At 48.7% G+C, this 22,401-nt stretch overlaps 1 protein-coding gene across 1 annotated transcript in view; it reads left to right on the top strand.

Moving 5' to 3' along the window:
* ASPM (abnormal spindle microtubule assembly) overlaps positions 1-22,401 on the top strand; it is a 220,455-nt gene that overhangs the window by 57,547 nt on the left and 140,507 nt on the right. Inside the window, 1 exon segment of the mRNA XM_030206746.1 lies at positions 16,093-16,160. Within this exon segment, the coding sequence (XP_030062606.1) occupies positions 16,093-16,160 (68 nt within the window).

Below are 22,401 nucleotides of genomic sequence, written 5' to 3'. Positions count from 1 at the left end.
GAGTAGGTTGCAGTAGTCAAGGCGAGAGGTAATGAGAGAGTGGATGAGAGTTCGGGTGGTGTGCTCAGAGAGGAAAGGGCGGATTTTGCTAATGTTATAGAGGAAGAAGCGACAGGTCTTGGCTATTTGCTGGATATGCGCAGAGAAGGAGAGGGAGGAGTCGAAGATGACACCGAGGTTGCGGGCAGATGAGACGGGGACGATGAGGGTGTTATCAACCGAAATAGAGAGTGGAGGTAGAGGGGAAGTGGGTTTGGGTGGGAAGACAAGAAGTTCGGTCTTGGCCATGTTCAGTTTCAGGTGGCGGTTGGACATCCAGGCAGCAATGTCGGATAAGCAGGCTGATACTTTGGCCTGGGTTTCTGCAGTGATGTCAGGTGTGGAGAGATAAAGCTGGGTGTCGTCAGCATAGAGATGATACTGGAAGCCATGAGACGAGATCAGGGAGCCCAGGGAAGAGGTGTAGATAGAGAAAAGAAGGGGTCCAAGAACAGAACCCTGAGGGACTCCAACGGACAGCGGGATAGGGGTGGAGGAGGAACCATGAGAGTGTACTCTGAAGGTACGATGGGAGAGATAAGAGGAGAACCAGGAGAGGACAGATCCCTGGAACCCAAAAGAGGACAGTGTGTCAAGAAGTAAGTTGTGATTGACAGTGTCAAAAGCGGCGGATAGGTCGAGGAGAATGAGGATGGAGTAATGACCTTTGGATTTGGTGAGGAACAGGTCATTGCAGACTTTGGATAATGCCGTTTCTGTCGAGTGAAGTGGGCGAAAGCCAGATTGAAGCGGATCGAGGATGGTATGAGAGGCGAGAAAATCAATGCAACGGCTGTTTTTTTTTTTTTTTTTTTTTACATTAGACACTTGTTTATCTTACGTTCATTCAATTGCACTTGATGCACTTGTAAGTTTCTTCTGTTTTATTTCCATTCTAGCCCATATAATTTTGAATATACCAGATTAATTTACTCCTTTCAGTTTTCTCCTTTTCTTATCATAATGTAACCCCAAGGGGGTTAAAAATTGTAAAATAAAATTTTAAATAGGGGTTTCACGGTGGGAGGGGGGGTTAAACAGGGGTCTTTTGGAGGGTTTAAAATTATAACTTTGACGGTACAGGTTCAGGATGGGTTTTCTGTGAGATAATCATGGGGCGGTCATTAAAAATAATTTAATTTAAAAAGTAAAGCCATAACATAGCGGGTTTGCCAGAGCAGATTTGATGTAGTGAATTTGGTATGTTTTGGTGTAAGTTTGACTTTAAAAATTCAGTAAGTAGTTTTTTTTCATTAATTCCTATGGGAAAGGAATAAATAAAATGGAGTTTCAGTTGGGTAAGGTAAAATTCCATGATGCAGTGGAAGAAAAATAGGGATCTAAAGAAAAATTTTCAATGGATAAGAGAGGGTCAGGTGTCCAAGTGGAGGGATGGTTGGCTTGGCAACGGCTGGAAGGACAGTTGCTGAGAGGAGTTGAAGCTGCTGGGGTGAGAGAGTGAACAGGGCTGAATGGCAGTGATCAACTAGGGAGAAGTAAGATTAAAATCTATTGAATAAAAGTATTGGGGGTTGGATGAAATGTGTGACTAATCTAAAGGTAGCATTCTGAAAAAAGGAAGAGTAACTTATTGCATGGTGTGAGGAAGTTATAGTGTGTCTTGGTGGAACTTAATTGAAAGGGAAACAGTTACAAACATAGTTTCAGACTTGTTACTGAAACAATTGTGAAAAAAAATAGTTACTTTAATTTCAGTGTTAGAGGGGAAACTGTATGCCTGCTAATATTAAAGAGGATAGGGCATAGATCATATGGGGTTCTTTGAGACGGAATGTTGGGTGAAGTGCTGTTTGTGAAAGGCTGAGTGAGAAACAGTGCAGCAGTGTGATGTCCTGACAACTCCTGTGAAGATAGGGAAACTAAATTAAGTGCAGGCCTGAAAGATAAGAACATTTTAATTAATTTTTTTTTTTAAATAGTTGACTTGCCCAAAGTTTTTCTATTGATTAATTTTAAATATCATATAGAACAATTGATTCTATACAAATAGGGAGATAGGGTGTTGCCTCCTGTTTTATTTTGTTAAGTGAGGTGTAAGAGAGAGGTGCTCTTGCTGGGAGATTTCAATCTGCCGGATGTAGATTGGAAGGTTCCATCTGCGGAATCGGAAAGAAGTAGAGAGATTGTGGATGCTTTCCAAAGTGTTTTGCTCAGACAAATGGTGATGGAACCCACGAGGGAGGGAGCAACGCTGGATCTGGTGCTCACAAATGGGGATAGCGTGTCAAATATCCGAGTGAGAGCCCACCTGGGCAGCAGTGACCATCAAACGGTTTGGTTTGATATAACAGCTAAAGTGGAGAGCGGCCACTCAAAACAAAGTCCTGGACTTCAAGCGTGTGCTGACTTTGTAAAATGGGGGAATACCTGAGGAAGGAGCTGATGGGCTGGGAGGAAATACGAGAAGTGGAAGGACAGTGGTCCAGGCTGAAAGAAGCTATAAATAGGGCCACGAATCTTTATGTAAGGAAAGTAAATAAAAGCAAGAGAAAAAGGAAACTGATATGGTTCTCCAAGCAAGTGGCTGAGAAAATAAAGGCTAAAGAGTTGGTGTTCCAGAAATACAAAAAAAAATTAAGAAAAAGAACACGAGGAGGAATACCAGATGAAACTGAAAGAAGCCAAGAGAGAGATACGTCTGGCAAAAGCGGAAGAACAAATGGCTAGAAATGTAAGAAGGGGTGGCAAAAATTTCTTCAGGTATATTAGTGAAAGGAGAATGACTAAAAAGGGAATTGTGAGACTAAAAGATACTGCGAACCGCTATGTGGATAATGATGAAGAAAAAGCAAATTTGCTAAATAGATACTTCTGTTCTGTTTTCACAGAAGAAAATCCTGGAGAAGGACCGCGATGAACTGGAAAAAGTACAAATGAGATTGAAGTGGATAGAGCACCGTTCACGGAAGAGAGTGTGTATGAACAACTTGAAAAGCTAAAGGTGGACAAAGCCATGGGACCGGATGGGATCCACCCCAGGATATTGAGAGAGCTTAGAGAGGTTCTGGCGGGTTCTCTTAAAGATTTGTTTAATATATCCTTGCAGACGGCAGAGCTTCCAAGGGATTGGAGAACGGCGGAGGTGTGGTCCCTCTTCACAAAAGTGGGGATAGGGAAGAAGCTGGAAACTACAGGCCGGTAAGCCTCACTTCGGTTATTGGAAAAGTAATGGAAGCGATGCTGAAGGAAAGGATAGTGAATTTCCTGGAAGCCAATAAGTTGCAAGATTCGAGACAACATGGTTTTACCAAAGGGAAATCGTGCCAAACGAATCTCATTGAGTTCTTTGATTGGGTGACAGGAGAATTGAATCAGGGACGAGCTATAGACGTAATCTACTTAGATTTCAGCAAGGCTTTTGACACGGTTCCCCACAGAAGGCTCTTAAATAAACTGGATGGGCTGAAAATAGGACCCGAAGTGGTAAACTGGATTAGGAACTGGTTGACGGACAGACACCAGAGGGTGGTGGTGAATGAAATTCACTCGGAGGAGGGAAAGGTGAGTAGTGGAGTGCCTCAAGGATCGGTGCTGGGGCCGATTCTGTTCAATATTTTTGTGAGTGACATTGCCGAAGGGTTAGAAGGTAAAGTTTGCCTATTTGCGGATGATACTAAGATCTGTAACAGTGGATACCCCGGAGGGAGTGGAAAACATGAAAAAGGACCTATGGAAGCTAGAAAAATGGTCTAAGGTTTGGCAATTAAAATTCAATGCGAAGAAATGCAAAGTGATGCACTTAGGGAATAGAAATCCACGGCAGACGTATGTATTAGGCGGGGAGAGTCTGATAGGTACGGATGGGGAGAGGGATCTTGGGGTGATAGTATCTGAGGATTTGAAGGCGACAAAACAGTGTGACAAGGCGGTGGCTGTAGCTAGAAGGTTGTTAGGCTGTATAGAGAGAGGTGTGACCAGCAGAAGAAAGGGGATGTTGATGCCCCTGTATAAATCGTTGGTGAGGCCCCACCTAGAGTATTGTGTTCAGTTTTGGAGGCCGTATCTTGCTAAGAATGTAAAAAGAATTGAAGTGGTGCAAAGAAAAGCTACGAGAATGGTATGGGATTTGCGTTGCAAGACGTATGAGGAGAGACTTGCTGACCTGAACATGTGTACTCTAGAGGAAAGGAGAAACAGGGGTGATATGATTCAGACGTTCAAATATTTGAAAGGTATTAATCCGCAAATGAACCTTTTCAGGAGGTGCGAAGGCAGTAGAACGAGAGGGCATGAAATGAGATTGAAGGGGGGCAGACTCAAGAAAAGTGTCAGGAAGTATTTTTCACAGAGAGAGTGGTGGATGCTTGGAATGCCCTCCCGCAGGAGGTGGTGGAAATGAAAACGGTAACGGAATTCAAACATGCGTGGGATAAACATAAAGGAATCCTGTTCAGAAGGAATGGATCCTATGGAGCTTAGCCAAGATTGGGTGGCAGAGCCGGTGGCGGGAGGCGGGGATGATGCTGGGCAGACTTATACTGTCTGTGCCAGAGCCGGTGGCGGGAGGCGGGGATAGTGCTGGGCAGACTTCTACGGTCTGTGCCCTGAAAAGGACAGGTATAAATCAAGGTAAGGTATACACAAAAAGTAGCACATATGAGTTTATCTTATTGGGCAGACTGGATGGGCCGTGCAGGTCTGTTTCTGCCGTCATCTACTATATGTAGAATAATTGATTCTATACAAATAGGGAGTTAGGGTGTTGCCTCCTGTTTTATTTTGTTAAGTGAGGTGTAGGGCGAAGACGAAAAACCTGAAGAGCAGACTTCAGAGAAGTTTCCTGGGCCCCCACGCAAGAAAGGCTTTGTTCTTCGCTGTCTAAGGGACCGAATAAAATCTTCCACAGCTAAGTGATTTTTGATTAACAGGAAAGAGACACTAATCTGATGAGTCATTGGAATCCAAAATCCTGTACAGTAAAGATCCTGTAGGAACACAATTGATTCACAAAGAATCAGTTTTTTTTGGGGGGGGGACAAAGGTTAAAGTTCAATGAGAATATAATTATAGGTTGTTGCTAAAGAGAAATATGCTTATCTGATGCAAGTCAGTTATCTGTTATTGAAATTATCTTGTAAAAACATGGTATGAAAGTAATTCTGTTTCTCCGAGGACAAGCAGGCTGCTTGTTCTCACGACTGGGGTGACGTCCGCAGCAGCCCCCACCAACCGGAAAAAGCTTCGTGGGCGGTCCGCACGCAGGGCACGCCCACCGCGCATGTGCGGCCGTCTTCCCGCCCGTGCGCGACCGTTCCCGCCAGTCCTTTCTTTTCCGCGCCTGGAGAGAGTCGTGCTATTGCCGCTCTCTTAGTCAGCCCCGGAAAACCGTCGCGTTCTTCGCGAATTCCTTTATTTTTTGTTTCTATTGCCGCGCGCTCCATTTTTTCTTTTTCCTCTTTAAAAAAAAAAAAAAAAAAAAGAGAGCACGCGCTTTATTTTCCCTCGTTTCTAGCTGGAGCGTCGCGGCCTTGTGGCCGCGCGGTCGATTATTTTTCGAGGTGTGATTTACCGCCACCATCGATGACTTTAACTTCGCCGACGCGATTTTTCCGTCGATGTCCTCGAAGGTCCCGAGTGGATTTAAGAAGTGTGGTCGGTGCGGCCGGCCTATCTCGCAGACCGACACCCACGCTTGGTGCCTCCAGTGCCTCGGGCCGGAGCACAATATCAAGTCGTGTTCTTTGTGTCTTGGTCTCCGGAAACGGACTCAAGTTGCGAGGCAAGTTCTTCGGGACCGTCTTTTTGGAACTTGCGCCGGCCCCTTGACGTCGACCTTGACGGCATCGGTATCGACGGCCGGTTCTTCGGCACCGGTATCGAGGCCCGAGAAATCGGCACCGATGGCATCGACCCCAGGAGCACAGGTCCCGTCGGCCCGCCGGTCCTCCGGTGAGGGTAGGGGTGAGAGGCCACGTGGGCAATCGGCCCCGTTCACTCCCTCGGTCCATGGCCCTCGGGACCGAACCCTGTCTGACCCGGTTCCTCGGGACCGAGGGGGATCGACCTCCTCCTCCTCTATTCCACCTGGCACCGATGACGGGCACCGCAAGAAATCTAAGAAGCACCATCATCGGTCGCCTTCGGTGCTCGGTACCGGCGAGGAGTCGACGCCGAAGCGTCCGCGTCGGGAGGAGAGATCCCCTTCGGTTGTGGAGGTACCGACGCATCAGAGTCCTAGCACTTCGGTGCAGTCTCCTGGACCCGAGCAGCTTCCGGCACCGACACCTCTACCGGGCCCCCCCCCCGTCTTTCCCGGCAGCGGGCCTGGACGAGTGCCTCCAAGCCATCCTTCCGGGGATCCTGGAAGGGCTGATGCGCCAGGCTGTGCCGGCGCCGGGGGTGCTTGCGCCCTCGGAGCCGTTAACTGTGGCGCAGGCGAGCTCTAGCCCGGTGCCGAGGCCGTCGACACCGCCGCCGCTTGCGGCGCCGGTCTCGACCGCCACGCAGGTGGAGTCGACGTCGATGGAGGGAGCTTCGTTCCCGCTGGCGCGGGAGTCCACCACTCGACGACACCGAGGCCTCGGTGCCTCGACGTCGAGCCGGGCCCGGTTAAGGACTCAGCTACATGAGCTTATGTCCGATACCGAGGAAGAGGCCTCGTGGGGGGAAGAGGAGGACCCCAGATATTTCTCCTCAGAGGAGTCTGCGGGTCTTCGCTCGGACCCCACGCCTTCACCAGAGAGGAAGCTCTCGCCTCCTGAGAGCCTCTCTTTTGCCTCCTTTGTAAGGGATATGTCTATTTGCATTCCTTTCCCCGTGGTCTCTGTGGATGAGCCGAGGGCTGAGATGCTCGAGGTCCTCGACTATCCATCACCACCTAGAGAGTCCTCCACGGTGCCGTTGCACAATGTCCTCAAGGAGACACTGCTTCGGAACTGGATGAGACCGCTATCTAATCCCATCATCCCCAAGAAAGCAGAGTCCCAGTACAGAATCCACTCGGACCCAGAGTTAATGCGGCCCCAATTGCCCCATGACTCGGCGGTCGTGGATTCTGCTCTCAAGAGGGCACGGAGTTCGAGGGATACCGCCTCGGCGCCCCCGGGGCGGGAGTCTCGCACTCTGGACTCGTTTGGGAGGAAGGCCTACCAATCCTCCATGCTCATGACCCGCATCCAGTCATACCAGCTCTATACGAGCATCCATATGCGGAACAATGTGAAGCAACTGGCGGACCTGGTCGATAAGCTCCCGCCGGAGCAGTCCAGGCCTTATCAGGAGGTGGTCAGGCAGCTGAAGGCGTGCAGAAAGTTCCTGTCCAGGGGTATCTATGACACCTGTGACGTGGCATCTCGTGCTGCGGCCCAAGGTATAGTGATGCGCAGGCTGTCATGGCTGCGTGCCTCTGACCTGGACAACCGCACCCAGCAGAGACTGGCCGACGTCCCTTGCCGGGGGGATAATATTTTTGGCGAGAAGGTCGAGCAGCTGGTGGACCAACTGCATCAGCGGGAAACCGCTCTCGACAAGCTCTCCCACCGGACGCCTTCAGCACCCACCTCAGAAGGTGGACGATTTTCCCGGGCCCGGCAGGCTGTGCCCTATTCTTTTGCAAAGCGTAGGTACACCCAGCCGGCCTGAAGGCCTCATCAGGCACAGGGACAGCCCCAGCGCGCTCGTTCTCGTCAACAGCATGCGCCTAAGCAGCCCCCTGCGCCTCCACAGCAAAAGCCGGGGACGGGCTTTTGACTGGATCCACGGGAACATAGCCGCCCTCAAAGTGTCCGTACCGGACGATCTGCCGGTCGGAGGGAGGTTAAAATTTTTTCATCAAAGGTGGCCTCTCATAACCTCCGACCAGTGGGTTCTCCAAATAGTGTGGTGCGGATACGCCCTGAATTTGGCCTCCCTGCCACCAAATTGTCCTCCGGGAGCTCAATCCTTCAGCTCCCATCACAAGCAGGTACTTGCAGAGGAACTCTCCGCCCTTCTCAGCGCCAATGCGGTCGAGCCCGTACCACCCGGGCAAGAAGGGCAGGGATTCTATTCCAGGTACTTCCTTGTGGAAAAGAAAACAGGGGGGATGCGTCCCATCCTAGACCTGAGAGGCCTGAACAAATTCCTGGTCAAAGAAAAGTTCAGGATGCTTTCCTTGGGCACCCTTCTGCCAATGATTCAGAAAAACGATTGGCTATGTTCCCTGGATTTAAAGGACGCATACACTCACATCCCGATACTGCCAGCTCACAGACAGTATCTCAGATTCCGCCTGGGCGCACGGCACTTTCAGTATTGTGTGCTGCCCTTTGGGCTCGCCTCTGCCCCACGAGTGTTTACAAAGTGTCTCGTGGTGGTAGCGGCGTACCTACGCAAGCTGGGAGTGCACGTGTTCCCATATCTCGACGATTGGGCAGGAGCCCTCCGGTCTATGCAGTGCACTATTCAACTTCTGGAGCTGCTGGGGTTTGTGATAAATTACCCAAAGTCCCATCTCCAGCCAACCCAGTCTCTGGAATTCATAGGAGCTCTGCTGAATACCCAGACGGCTCAGGCCTTCCTTCCCGAAGCGAGGGCCAACAACCTCCTGTCCCTGGCTTCGCAGACCAGAGCGTCTCAGCAGGTCACAGCTCGGCAGATGTTGAGACTTCTGGGTCATATGGCCTCCACAGTTCATGTGACTCCCATGGCTCGTCTTCACATGAGATCTGCTCAATGGACCCTAGCTTCCCAGTGGTTTCAAGCCACCGGGAATCTAGAAGATGTCATCCGCCTCTCCACCAGTTGCCGCACTTCACTGCTCTGGTGGACCATCCGGACCAATTTGACCCTGGGACGTCCATTCCAAATTCCGCAGCCCACGAAAGTGCTGACGACGGATGCATCTCGCCTGGGGTGGGGAGCTCATGTCGATGGGCTTCACACCCAGGGTCTGTGGTCCCTCCAGGAAAAGGATCTGCAGATCAACCTCCTGGAGCTCCGAGCGATCTGGAACGCACTGAAGGCTTTCAGAGATCGGCTGTCCTACCAAATTATTCAAATTCGGACAGACAATCAGGTTGCAATGTATTACACCAACAAGCAGGGGGGCACCGGATCTCGCCCCTTGTGTCAGGAAGCCGTCGGCATGTGGCGTTGGGCTTGCCAGTTCGGCATGCTCCTGCAAGCCACATACCTGGCAGGTGTAAACAACAGTCTGGCCGACAGACTGAGCAGAGTCATGCAACCGCACGAGTGGTCGCATCATTCCAGAGTGGTACGCAAGATCTTCCGAGAGTGGGGCACCCCCTCGGTGGACCTTTTCGCCTCTCAGACCAACCACAAGCTGCCTCTGTTCTGTTCCAGACTACAGGCACACGGCAGACTGGCGTCGGATGCCTTTCTCCTCCATTGGGGGACCGGCCTCCTGTATGCTTATCCTCCCATACCTTTGGTGGGGAAGACCTTACTGAAGCTCAAGCAAGATCACGGCACCATGATTCTGATCGCGCCCTTTTGGCCCCGTCAGATCTGGTTCCCTCTTCTTCTGGAGTTGTCCTCAGAAGAACCGTGGAGATTGGAGTGTTTTCCGACTCTCATCTCGCAGAACGACGGAGCGTTGCTGCACCCCAACCTTCAGTCCCTGGCTCTCACGGCCTGGATATTGAGGGCGTAGACTTCACTGCGTTGGGTCTGTCTGAGGGTGTCTCCCGTGTCTTGCTTGCCTCTAGGAAGGATTCCACTAAAAAGAGTTACTTTTTCAAGTGGAGGAGGTTTGTCGTTTGGTGTGAGAGCAAGGCCCTAGAACCTCGTTCTTGCCCAGCACAGAACCTGCTTGAATACCTTCTGCACTTATCAGAGTCTGGCCTCAAGACCAACTCAGTAAGGAATCACCTTAGTGCGATTAGTGCTTACCATTATCGTGTGGAAGGTAAAGCCATCTCTGGAGAGCCTTTAGTCGTTCGATTCATGAGAGGCTTGCTTTTGTCAAAGCCCCCTATCAAGCCTCCTACAGTGTCATGGGATCTCAACGTCGTCCTCACCCAGCTGATGAAACCTCCTTTTGAGCCACTGAATACCTGCCATCTGAAGTATTTGACCTGGAAGGTCATTTTCTTGGTGGCAGTTACTTCAGCTCGTGGGGTCAGTGAGCTTCAAGCCCTGGTAGCTCATGCTCCATATACCAAATTTCATCACAACAGAGTAGTGCTCCGCACCCACCCTAAGTTCTTGCCGAAGGTGGTGTCGGAGTTCCATCTTAACCAGTCAATTGTCTTGCCAACATTCTTCCCCAGGCCTCATACCCGCCCTGCTGAACGTCAGTTGCACACATCGGACTGCAAGAGAGCATTGGCCTTCTACTTGGAGCGGACACAGCCCCACAGACAGTCCGCCCAATTGTTTGTTTCTTTCGACCCTAACAGGCTCGGGGTCGCTGTCGGGAAACGCACCATCTCCAATTGGCTAGCAGATTGCATTTCCTTCACTTACGCCCAGGCTGGGCTGGCTCTTGAGGGTCATGTCACGGCTCATAGTGTTAGAGCCATGGCAGGGTCAGTGGCCCACTTGAAGTCAGCCACTATTGAAGAGATTTGCAAGGCTGCGACGTGGTCATCTGTCCACACATTCACATCACATTACTGCCTCCAGCAGGATACCCGACGCGACAGTCGGTTCGGGCAGTCGGTGCTGCAGAATCTGTTTGGGGTTTGAATCCAACTCCACCCTCCAGGACCCGAATTTATTCTGGTCAGGCTGCACTCTCAGTTAGTTGTTCTTCGTAGGTCAATTTTCTGTTGTACCCTCGCCGTTGCGAGGTTCAATTGACCTGGATTCTTGTTTTGAGTGAGCCTGAGAGCTAGGGATACCCCAGTCGTGAGAACAAGCAGCCTGCTTGTCCTCGGAGAAAGTGAATGATACATACCTGTAGCAGGTGTTCTCCGAGGACAGCAGGCTGATTGTTCTCACCTACCCTCCCTCCTCCCCTTTGGAGTTGCGTTTTCATCTTTTGCTTGTCATTCAACTGGCGGGAACGGTCGCGCACGGGCGGGAAGACGGCCGCACATGTGCGGTGGGCGTGCCCTGCGTGTGGACCGCCCGCGAAGCTTTTTCCGGTTGGTGGGGGCTGCCGCGGACGTCACCCCAGTCGTGAGAACAATCAGCCTGCTGTCCTCGGAGAACACCTGCTACAGGTATGTATCATTCACTTGATTCCAAGGTGGTATACTTATACACTGATTATTAGGAGAAAGAAGTGGTTAATACATTAATATGCTAGCTGTTTTAAACATTTATCTTAATGAATACAAATAATTTATGAAAATTGGTGTCTGATTTTACCAAGTAAAGAAAAATAAGCTAACTGAAATTGATTCCATTTTCCCCCTCATACGTCATGTGTGAGGGTAGTATTTGAGTTTAAATGTGCACCTTCCCTCTGCTCTCGGCAGCGTGGTCCTAAGCACTCGGTTTGACTACAACTTAACACCAGGCATTCTGGGACCCACTTCATTAAGCAGAGAGTCTCAGGGGGCGGGAGTTACAATACTTGAATAAGTTTTGTTTCTTTAGATGCCTTCTCTCTTCATTTCGCTTGTTCATCTCGTTCCCTACATTGTTTACCACTCTCTTAGATTGCTCTGTTTCTTATGCATGCGTGGTGGTTTTTTCTTTCGCGCCTTTTTTCTGCATATTTGTTACCACTTTATCAGCGGTCACTCTCCTTTAGATATTTTGCCGTAGTTTGTCCACTGCTATGGCTTCATTGAGGGGCCATTTTACTAAGCCACAGCAAAAAGTGGCCTGCGGCAGTGTGAGTGCATCTTTCGTATGCGCACTGCACCAGTTTTTACTGGAAAATGGACGTGTGGCAAAATAAAAACCAGTGTGCATCCATTTTTAGCCTGAAACCTTGTCGCCACCCATTGACTTAGTGGTAAGGTCTCATGCGCTACCCGGGCGGTAGCATGCAGTGTGTGCACACTGCCATCTATCGTTGGTTAAGTGCCACGTCTTTTCTGCATGTGCCAAATTCAGAATGACTGGCCAGGGCATATGGTAGCCGGGTGGTAATGCTGATTTGGCACGTGCTGGAGCCACATAGGTCCTTACATGCGTTTGTAAAAGGACCCCTATATGGGTTTTCTTCCACAGTCTTTTTTTAAAGGTTGTCTGGCAGAGCCCCTCTTCCGTTTTTATGTATCAGTTACTGCTTGATTTTTTTTGTTTGTTTCTGTACTTTATTTGTGTCAGATTGTGTAGTCTCCCGCCACACTTTTGTTTACTTTTTGTCGGTCCTAACGCACATTGTGCACTTCAGATCACTATCTCTGATATATTTATTACTATCCAGTGTCCTTTATTTTAGTTCTTTTTCATTGGTAGCACTGTTCAAGTTTGCACATAGCACACCTTCACGGCTTTTCTGTTTTTAGGACGTATTTCGTTTTCACATGTTTTCCATACACTTACTCAGTTTCTCTCTCCTTTTTTTTGGCCTCGATTAGTTTTCCTATATATCCATTTTCAACTCCCAGCAGTTGTTGGTATTCTGCACTTTGTCTTTTTTTATTCTCTGCCACTTCAAGCTTCCTGAGGGCACTGCTCATTTTTGTTCATCAAGCCTTCCCTTTCCATGTGCCTATGTGGTTCCTTTCACATCTTTTTTAGTGTGTTGTCCCTGGTTACGTTTCCTTTTGTTCCCTTTTTTGTACCTGCATTTTGCTTTTTATCATATCTCCCCCCACCCCCCCCACAGTTCCCTGTAGTGTTATACAACTTTTTTTTTAGGTGCTTTGTGCTCAAACACACATTTGGCTTTCAGTTTTTTTTCACACTTATCCTTGCTTGTTGTCATATTGCATTTGTCTATACTTCCCACTTCTCATTATTTCTCGTGCTATAAGTCGTTTATACATACTTCTTTTTATATACGATATGCAGAACTTATTCTGCTGCACCATTGCTCTACACGTCGGAAAACACCCCATCCTTAAATTTGTTTTCCCTTTTCCCCTTTTTTGTTGTGTTATTGTGTCGAATTGGATCCATCTACAGACTACATTACCACCATGGTTGTTTTTTGAATTACTGTTGAGTTCAAGATCTCTGTTTTATATCTCACATACCACCAGGTTAGTGTATATTTGTTTATTCTGCTGATTTGGACTCTTTAGTTTTGCTATTTAATCATTTTAGAATGTTTTGTTAGGTTGTCATATTTCTGTTATTTCAAATTGTCTCTATTTTGTTCTCTTGCATTATTTCTCTGGTCATCATATTTTAATGTACTTTTTCAGTATATTTGTTTTTACATGGTATTCTATTTTTATTTTTTTTACTGTATTCTCACTAGTATTTTTGTTTTATAATAATGGTTCCTATCATGTCAATTGTAATCCTTTGTTTTTACATTTTTGTTTGTGTTTTTAGACTCCTGAGGCAGGCATTGTTGTCGAAACACTGTGCTATGTTGAGTCTTTTTTAGAATAAAGACATTTATTTTGGACATACTATTTCGTTCTTTTCTTTGTGGAAGTGTTCTGTTGGTTACACTACTACTCTGCTGATAGGAAAGAGAAACAGAATATGGATATGAGAGAGTCAATAGTTACTTCTAGATTTCTGGTGATATTGGGCAAAGGAAACAGAATCTGAGAGAAAGTCTAGCATGAGAAACGTGATCTGGGTGGTGATTAGAAGATAGTGCATTTGCCTTAGAGGTTGAATATGAGAGTATAATTGCATCTAGCTAAGTAAGGATGGCAGTATATGAAGGAAGAGAAGTAGGCAGACTTGGTAAGAGAGTCATGAGAGAAATCAATGCATTGCTGGTAAAAGTATGATAGGACCACCCAAATAAAGAGGACAGCTAGGAATGAGTACAGGAGTAGCCTAATGGTTGGTGCAGTTAGTTGAGAACCTGGGGAACTGGGTTTGATTCCCACTGCAGCACCTTGTGACCCTGGGCAAGTCACTTAACCCTCCATTGACCCACATAAAAAAAAACTTAGATTCTCTAAGGACTAGCATGCCGCTGTATTCCCACGTTTGGGTGATGCCATCTGATGGAGCCTGGTGCGGACACTGACTAGCAATAATACTTAAACTTTTTAGCAGCGTCCCAAAGAGGATGTGCTGGTGCCTTCCCATGCAAGCATGGGGTCCCCTTTGTCTTCATTTTTCTATGGAATATGGAGGATGTATCTTCATGTTCTCTTAGTGCGTATGTTTCTTTCTCTTTTGCAGTGCCACCTGCCAGCATCTGACTCCCTTCTCCCAGCCACAGCTGCTGTGTCAGCTTCTAGCCCCCTTCTTCCAGCCCCTTCAACAGAACCTTCTCCCCCAAATCTCTTCCTTTCTCTCAACCTAACCTCCAGCTGCAGCAACTTCCAATCCCGCCTTTCTCCCATCCCCACTATCTGCCAGTTAGCTCCCTCTCTGCAGCCTCCTTGTCTTTCTGGCCTCTCAACCATGGTCCAGCTGCTCCCCATCTCTGTCCTCTCCGCCCCCTCCATGCTCTTATCTTCTTCCCCAGCCTCTCTCCCCCTTTTCTCCAAGCACCCCAAACTTCAATGGTGAATTGCAGAACAGCAGCCTCGCGCCCATACACTCTGCAAAGCTCTCCTGGTCCTTCCCCCCCCCTGCAGCAGGAATTGCGTGTCAGAGGGGGCGGAACTAGGACCAGCAGAGCCTCGCTGTTCTGCAATTCACTATTGAAGTTTGCGGTTCTCGGAGAATTGAAGGTTGGGAGATAATAGAACATGTCAGGGCTGGGTCTAGACGGAGATGCCAAAAGAGAGATGGGCAGAGAGAACAGAGATAGAAATTTCTATACAATTCTCACGTTTCGGTGGTCCTGATTTTAAAGTGGGTGGGTCCCTGGCCACCCAGGCCCACCCGTGGCTATGCCCCTCATCCACACATTTACTTCTCATTAATTTAGATGCTGCCTTCTAACATGACAGGTATTAATATGTGTGCTGATTATTTTCGAAGTCGGGGAAGCAGTAGAAGTAAAGGTTATGAGTTGAAGTTGCAGAATGGGGAGACTTAGGAGCAATGTCAGGAAATGGTGGTGGATACCTGGATTGCCTTCCCAGGAGAGGTTATAAAGACAAGAAGAGTGATGGAATTCAAGAATGTGTGGGATAATCACAGAAGATCTCTATAATAGAAAACGGATGTAATCCAGTTAAAATAAATTACATGACCTCATAGCTGGCGTGAGCTTTGACAGCAGCTCCAGAGGTTGGGAAATAAGACCAATGACGTGCAGATTTCTGTGGTCTGGATCCCTTAACTGGCAAAGACAGATCAGGATCAAGGCTGGAGTGGGCTTAGATGGCTACTCCGGTATTTGGGAAGTAGAACCAATGACGGGCAGACTTCTGTAGTCTGTGCCTTAAATTTGGTAGGGAGAGAGGGGGAGAGATTAAACACTGGTATATTTAATCATGAAGAATTTGAACCTGTGCAGAGTTCCAGATCTAACTTTGGCCACCTTTTTGGGGAGACTGGATGGACAGTACGGGTTTTTATTTGTCAACATTTTCTTTGTTACTATGACTGGATTTTTGGTCAGTTTGTGCTTCATGGTTTTTTTGACTCTTAAAAAGGTTGAAACCAACTCCACTCTCTCAGGGCCTCTTAAATAAGTTTTATCCACAAAAGCATGTTTTGCCTATTGGGTCCTCTTTTTTTTTTTTTTTTTATTGGCAAGCAACTATTTTGGTACAGATATTCATTTCTTTCATCCTGTCTGTCTACTGAGTAAACAACATTGTTTACTTTAGATAATAGCCACACATTCCCACCCTATTTCCATTAGTTTTATTTTTCCCCCTCTAGTTATTTAGGACTGAAGGGATCCTACATATCTGCATCACAGAAATCCTTTATATACTGTACCTTATTGGCTTTTCCAGAACTATGTAGGAAATGCTCAGCATCAATCAGTCCCAATTTATATGTCTTATTTATCTTGCTATCCCCAGAGAATACCCTTTACTAGTAAGCAACTTAGAATTCTACTGCTGTCAGACAAGAAAAACAATTTTAATTAGTTGCTTTACTTGTTCTTGTTGCTACCTAAACCATTTTGAATGTTTTTTGCAGGTGAACGTCAGAAAGTTCTAAACTGGCTTTTATCTTACAATCCACTGTGGCTGCGCATAGGTTTAGAGGTAAGATATTTGTAATTCTTACTTTTGAAATATTTTTTCTGATTTCAAGATCCAATCTGCTGGCATACTAAAACATCATTTGCGCCAGTTTGGCACTCTGGCCTTTGCTGTGATTCTTCAAGTATTTCTTTAATATCACAAAAGGTTATAGTACAAGAATAACTTTGGGCATAACTTCTTAGTGTCAAGGGCAATGCAATCTGATCCTATGAACACATTTTCTGCCCCTAGATCCAGCAGTCATGAGGTACCAGTAGCTCAGCCCAGACAAGCAAACTCCAGTAACATGTCAGTTCAGTGATTGCTGAGCAATACCCTGGTTTGTAAGTTGAAGATTCTGGAACAGACATTATTGATGGGTTAAGAGGTATGGTTGTAATTGTGGGAGAACTTACAGGCCGATGATCAGTTCCCCATGCTGTTCTGGAACAGCATGGGGACTTACCTTCCCAATAATCAACGCTAATAACATGCAATTTTAAGCACATTATTAGCATTGATCATCTTGCGAAAGTGCGAGAGGATTGCTCAAGCACAGTCCTCCCACACTTGTTTGACATGTCCAGGAGGTCTACCCTACAGACTAAGTAATAGTATAGTGTACTGGTTAAGGCAGTGCATATGCACTTTTCTTTTTAAAATAAGAGCCCATTGTTTTGAAAGGAGATTGGGGACCCATGGTCAATGTACCCAGTCCGCCTCCTTTACAGAGACTTCAGATGTTCTGGTGTGTATACTTAAGAGTTAGAAGGACTAGAGAGTGATCTGTGGAAAAGAGGGGAATTATCTGCATGCTCATCATCTAATGTTAGACTTCTAAATAAATTTGAAGAAGTAGAGTTCTGGTGGAGACAAGGGAAAGACTGCCAGTTGTTGAATGCTGCTATTGAGATGCTGCTTGCCTGAAGGGTCAGCAGGGGCCTAGCTTGTCTGTCAAACGCTCCATATATCTGAGCTGCTTCTAGCTATCAGATGATCAAAATTCATGAAGGGTGTACCTGCTCTTATCACCTCAAATGAAGAGAGACATCATCCAGGCAGAGCTTCATCTGAAGACCTGTTTGGATACTGATCACCTCCTGTGTGAATGAGGTTGGCCCTGCCTCTGTTAATGATATAATCAGTTGGTGCCTTGAAGAGAGACTGTTCTGCCAAGGTGTCGCTCTGAAAGGGCCTGCTGTAGGCTGCCTTTACAGGCCTGAAAACTGTGAAGTGGTTGGTGGTAAGAATTTTGGGTTTGTGCATTTTTAGATTATCATGTGTTTTCCCATTCAACCTATGTGATACTATGGGCTGTACTCAGGACAGGGAGATATAAGTGGGGACGATTTATGAGGGGATGAGGTAATTAGGGAAAGATACTTTAGTAATATTTCTTTTTAATTTTTAAGAAGTCTTTATTAATAAGTAATACAAAACATCTGAAACATAATACATCGTGCAAATCGTGTTACTAGTAATATTTCTTAAGCTGAATATAGTGGAATCTATATGGATATGGGTGAAAGGGTTACAAATGTGAATACTGTTATCAGATGTGGGTATAATTCACATTCAGTTTTGATTAAGGTGTCTTTGCTTCAGGAGTTGTTAATGCTTTTAATCTCTTCATCTTTGAAACAAGGTGTATTGTTTACATCCAGGATGTTATAATTTGCTTCAGTAAATTGAGAGAAGTAGCAGCAATTATGCTGTTTTCATCCAGCTAGATCAGTCCATACTAGTTGTTTTTTAACCCCCAAACAACAGATGGCGGTATAGAGAACACACGGCTTCCATTGACATTACTGTTATAAGAAAAGGTACAGCCTGGATCTAGTCAGTATTTGTCTACCTCCAACAGATGATGCAGGTTGGACTGGTGCAGCTGTGGTGTGTGTGTGTGTCTCTCTCCCCCCCCCCCCCCTCCACCAGACCTGACTCCCACTTCCATAGATCATGGCCTGTGTGCTACGAGGTTGAGTTCAGTGGCCTGGTGTACTCCCTGGAATAGGTCTAAAGATGCTTCCCTGATTGAATCGGGGAGGAGGAGGGAGGGATGCTGCCTTTATTCTGCAGAGGTACACGCCCCAACTACTGAGTATGGTGTGTATCGGCATTGGGGTGCTTGTGCCTACCTTGCCTCCTTTTGTAGCCCCGCTTGGCCCTCAGCCTGTGGTGTGGCCTTCGACGCTGGTGTTGACTGCCACCCAAGCCGGCACTCCCTCGACATCAGTGGAGGAAGCTTCACTGGAGTTGAGGCAGAAGCTGACTCCTCGATGCCCTTCTTGGGGACATGGTTCTTCTAAGTCAACTCCAGCAGAATGGAACCTCTCTACTGAAGGTCAATGCCAAGAGAAAAAATGGAGAAAAGTAACCTCTCTCAGATGGTGTCCTCAACAAGCTCTTTATTAAAAAACAGTAAGCAAAAAAGAGACCCAACACGAGTTGTGTTTTGGTCCTACCGGCCTGCATCAGGGGTCTAGGGATATTGTAAAGCAGTATACTTTCCTAGAGCGGTTGGGTTGTAGCCAAACTCCTTTGTAGTATGTATATCTATCAACTGCCCAGAGCTCAGCTCCAAGGACTCCTGTGCCTCCCCAGCCACCGCCAGGTGGCTACTCCACCACAGCAACAACAGCACCGCCCCTCGGCCGCTCCAAAGCACATTGGGCATTACTTTCTTTTAGCTCTTTCCGCGAAGAGAGAAGTTTTGGTTCTACCTTTACAGAAAGAGGAAGTGCGGAAGATGACAGGGGATGCGTCCCATCCTAGACCTAAGGGCCCTGAACACATTCCTGGTCAAAGAAAAGTTCTGGATGGTTTCCTTGGTCATCCTACCTGTGGTTCAGGAAAATGATTGGCTTTGCTCTCTGGACTTAAAGGATGCATATACACACATCCCTATACTTCCAGCCCACCAGAAGTATCTACAGTTTTGGCTGGGAACACATAACTACCAGTGTTCAATTCTGGTTGCCGTATCTCAAAAAAGATATAGTGGAATTAGAAAAGGTGCAGAGAAGAGCAACGAAAATGATAAAGGGGATGGGACGACTTCCCTATGAGGAAAGGCTAAAGCGGCTATGGCTCTTCAGCTTGGAGAAAAGGCGGCTGAGGGGAGATATGATAGAGGTTTATAAAATAATGAGTGGAGTTGAACGGGTAGATGTGAAGCGTCAGTTCACACTTTCCAAAAATACTAGGACTAGGGGGCATGAAGCTACAATGTAGTAAATTTAAAACAAATTGGAGAACATTTTTCTTCACTCAACATGTAATTAAACTCTGGAATTCGTTGCCAGAGAATGTGGTAAAGGCGGTTAGCTTAGCGGAGTTTAAAAAAGGTTTGGACGGCTTCCTGAAGGAAAAGTCCATAGACCGTTATTAAATGGACTTGGGGAAAATCCACTATTTCTGGGATAAGCAGTATAAAATGTTTTGTACTTTTGGGGATCTTGCCAGGTATTTGTGATCTGGATTGGCCACTGTTGGAAACAGGATGCTGAGCTTGATGGACCTTTGTTCTTTCCCAGTATGGCAATACTTATGTACCACGTGTTGCCCTTTGGCCTCGCGTCGTCTCCAAGGGTATATTCCAAATGTCTAGCAGTAGTTCTCCGAGGACAAGCAGGCTGCTTGTTCTCACGACTGGGGTGACGTCCGCGGCAGCCCCCACCAACCGGAAGAAGCTTCGCGGGCGGTCCGCACGCAGGGCACGCCCACCGCGCATGCGCGGCCGTCTTCCCGCCAGTCTTGTTTTTTCCGCGCTGGAGAGAGTCGTGCGTCGCCGCTCTCTCTTGTCAGCCCCGGAAAACCGTCGCGTTGTTCGTGAATTTTCTTATTTTTTTGTTTCTGGTTCCCGCGCGTTCCGGACCTTTTCTTTTCTTGTAAGAAAAAAAAAAAAAAAGAAGAGTGAACGTGCTTGTTTTTTCCCTCATTTTCTAGCGGGGGCGTCGCGTTGCGGCCCGCGCGGTCGATTTATTTTTCGAGGTGTGATTTACAGCCACCATCGACAACTTTAATTTCGCAGACGCGATTTTTCCGTCGATGTCCTCGAAGGTCCCGAGTGGATTTAAGAAGTGTGGTCGGTGCGGCCGGCCTATCTCGCAGACCGACACCCACGCTTGATGCTTCCAGTGCCTCGGGCCGGAGCACAATATCAAGTCGTGTTCTTTGTGTCTTGGTCTCCGGAAACGGACTCAGGTTGTGAGGCAAGTTCTTCGGGACCGTCTTTTTGGAACTTGTGCCGGCCCCTCGACGTCGACCTCGACGGCATCGGTATCGACGGCCGGTTCTTCGGTACCGGTATCGATGTCCGCGAAATCGGCACCGATGGCATCGACCCCAGGAGCACAGGTCCCGTCGGCCCGCCGGTCCTCCGGTGATGGTAGGAGTGAGAGGCCGCGTGGGCAATCGGCCCCGGTCACTCCCTCGGCCCATGGCCCTCGGGACCGAACCCTGTCTGACCCGGCCCCTCGAGACCGAGGGGGATCGACCTCCTCCTCCTCCGTTCCACCGGGCGCCGATGACAGGCACCGCAAAAAACAGAAAAAGCACCGTCATCGGTCCCCATCGGTGCGCCCGGCTCTCGGTGCCGGCGAGGAGTCGACGCCGAAGCGTCCGCGTCGAGAGGAGAGGTCCCCCTCGGTAGTGGAGGTACCGACGCGTCAGGGTCCCAGCACTTCGGTGCAGTCTCCTGGACCCGAGCAGCTTCCGGCACCGACACCTCTACCGGCCCCCCCCGTCTTTCCCGACAGCGGGCCTAGACAAGTGCCTCCGAGCCATCCTTCCGGGGATCCTGGAAGGGCTGATGCGCCAGGCTGTGCCGGCGCCGGGGGTGCTTGCGCCCTCAGCGCCGTTGACTGTGGCGCCGGCGAGCTCTAGCCCTGTGCCGAGGCCTTCGACACTGCCGCCGCTTGCGGCGCCGGTCTCGACCGCCACGCAGGTGGAGTCCCTGTCGACGTCGATGGAGGGAGCTTCGTCCCCGCCGGCGCGGGAGTCCACCACTCGACGACACCGAGGCCTCGGTGCCTCGACATCGAGCCGGGCCCGGTTAAGGACTCAGCTACATGAGCTTATGTCCGATACCGAGGAAGAGGCCTCGTGGGGGGAAGAGGAGGACCCCAGATATTTCTCCTCAGAGGAGTCTGTGGGCCTTCCCTCTTACCCCACGCCTTCACCAGAGAGGAAGCTCTCGCCTCCTGAGAGCCTCTCCTTTGCCTCCTTTGTAAGGGACATGTCCATTTGCATTCCCTTCCCCGTGGTCTCTTTGGATGAGCCGAGGGCTGAGATGCTCGAGGTCCTCGACTATCCATCACCACCTAGAGAGTCCTCCACGGTGCCGTTGCACAATGTCCTCAAAGAGACACTGCTTCGGAACTGGATGAGACCATTATCTAATCCCATCATTCCCAAGAAAGCAGAGTCCCAGTACAGAATCCACTCGGACCCAGAGTTAATGCGGCCCCAATTGCCCCATGACTCGGCGGTCGTGGATTCTGCTCTCAAGAGGGCACGGAGTTCGAGGGATACCGCCTCGGCGCCCTCGGGGCGGGAGTCTCGCACTATGGACTCGTTTGGGAGGAAGGCCTACCAATCTTCCATGCTCGTGACCCGCATCCAATCTTACCAGCTCTACACGAGCATCCACATGCGGAACACTGTGAAGCAACTGGCGGACCTGGTTGATAAGCTCCCGCCGGAGCAGTCCAGGCCTTATCAGGAGGTGGTCAGGCAGCTGAAGGCGTGCAGAAAGTTCCTGTCCAGGGGTATCTATGACACCTGTGTCGTGGCATCTCGTGCTGCGGCCCAAGGTATAGTGATGCGCAGGCTCTCATGGCTGCGTGCCTCTGACCTGGACAACCGCACCCAGCAGAGACTGGCCGACGTCCCTTGCCGGGGGGATAATATTTTTGGCGAGAAGGTCGAGTAGCTGGTGGACCAACTGCATCAGCGGGAAACCGCCCTCGACAAGCTCTCCCACCGGGCGCCTTCAGCATCCACCTCAGCAGGTGGACGTTTTTCCCGGGCCCGGCAGGCTGCGCCCTATGCTTTTGCCAAGCGTAGGTACACCCAGCCGGCCCGAAGGCCTCGACAGGCACAGGGACAGCCCCAGCGCGCTCGTTCTCATCAACAGCGTGCGCCTAAGCAGCCCCCTGCGCCTCCACAGCAAAAGCCGGGGACGTGCTTTTGACTGGATCCACGGGAACATAGCCGCCCTGAAAGTGTCCGTACCGGACGATCTGCCGGTCGGAGGGAG

This window comes from Microcaecilia unicolor, chromosome 6 (genome assembly GCF_901765095.1).
Source record: "Microcaecilia unicolor chromosome 6, aMicUni1.1, whole genome shotgun sequence".
In the NCBI taxonomy this organism is placed as follows: Eukaryota; Metazoa; Chordata; class Amphibia; order Gymnophiona; family Siphonopidae; genus Microcaecilia; species Microcaecilia unicolor.
Note: the sequence above shows the minus strand (reverse complement) of the source record. Positions and strands in the feature narration are given on the sequence as shown.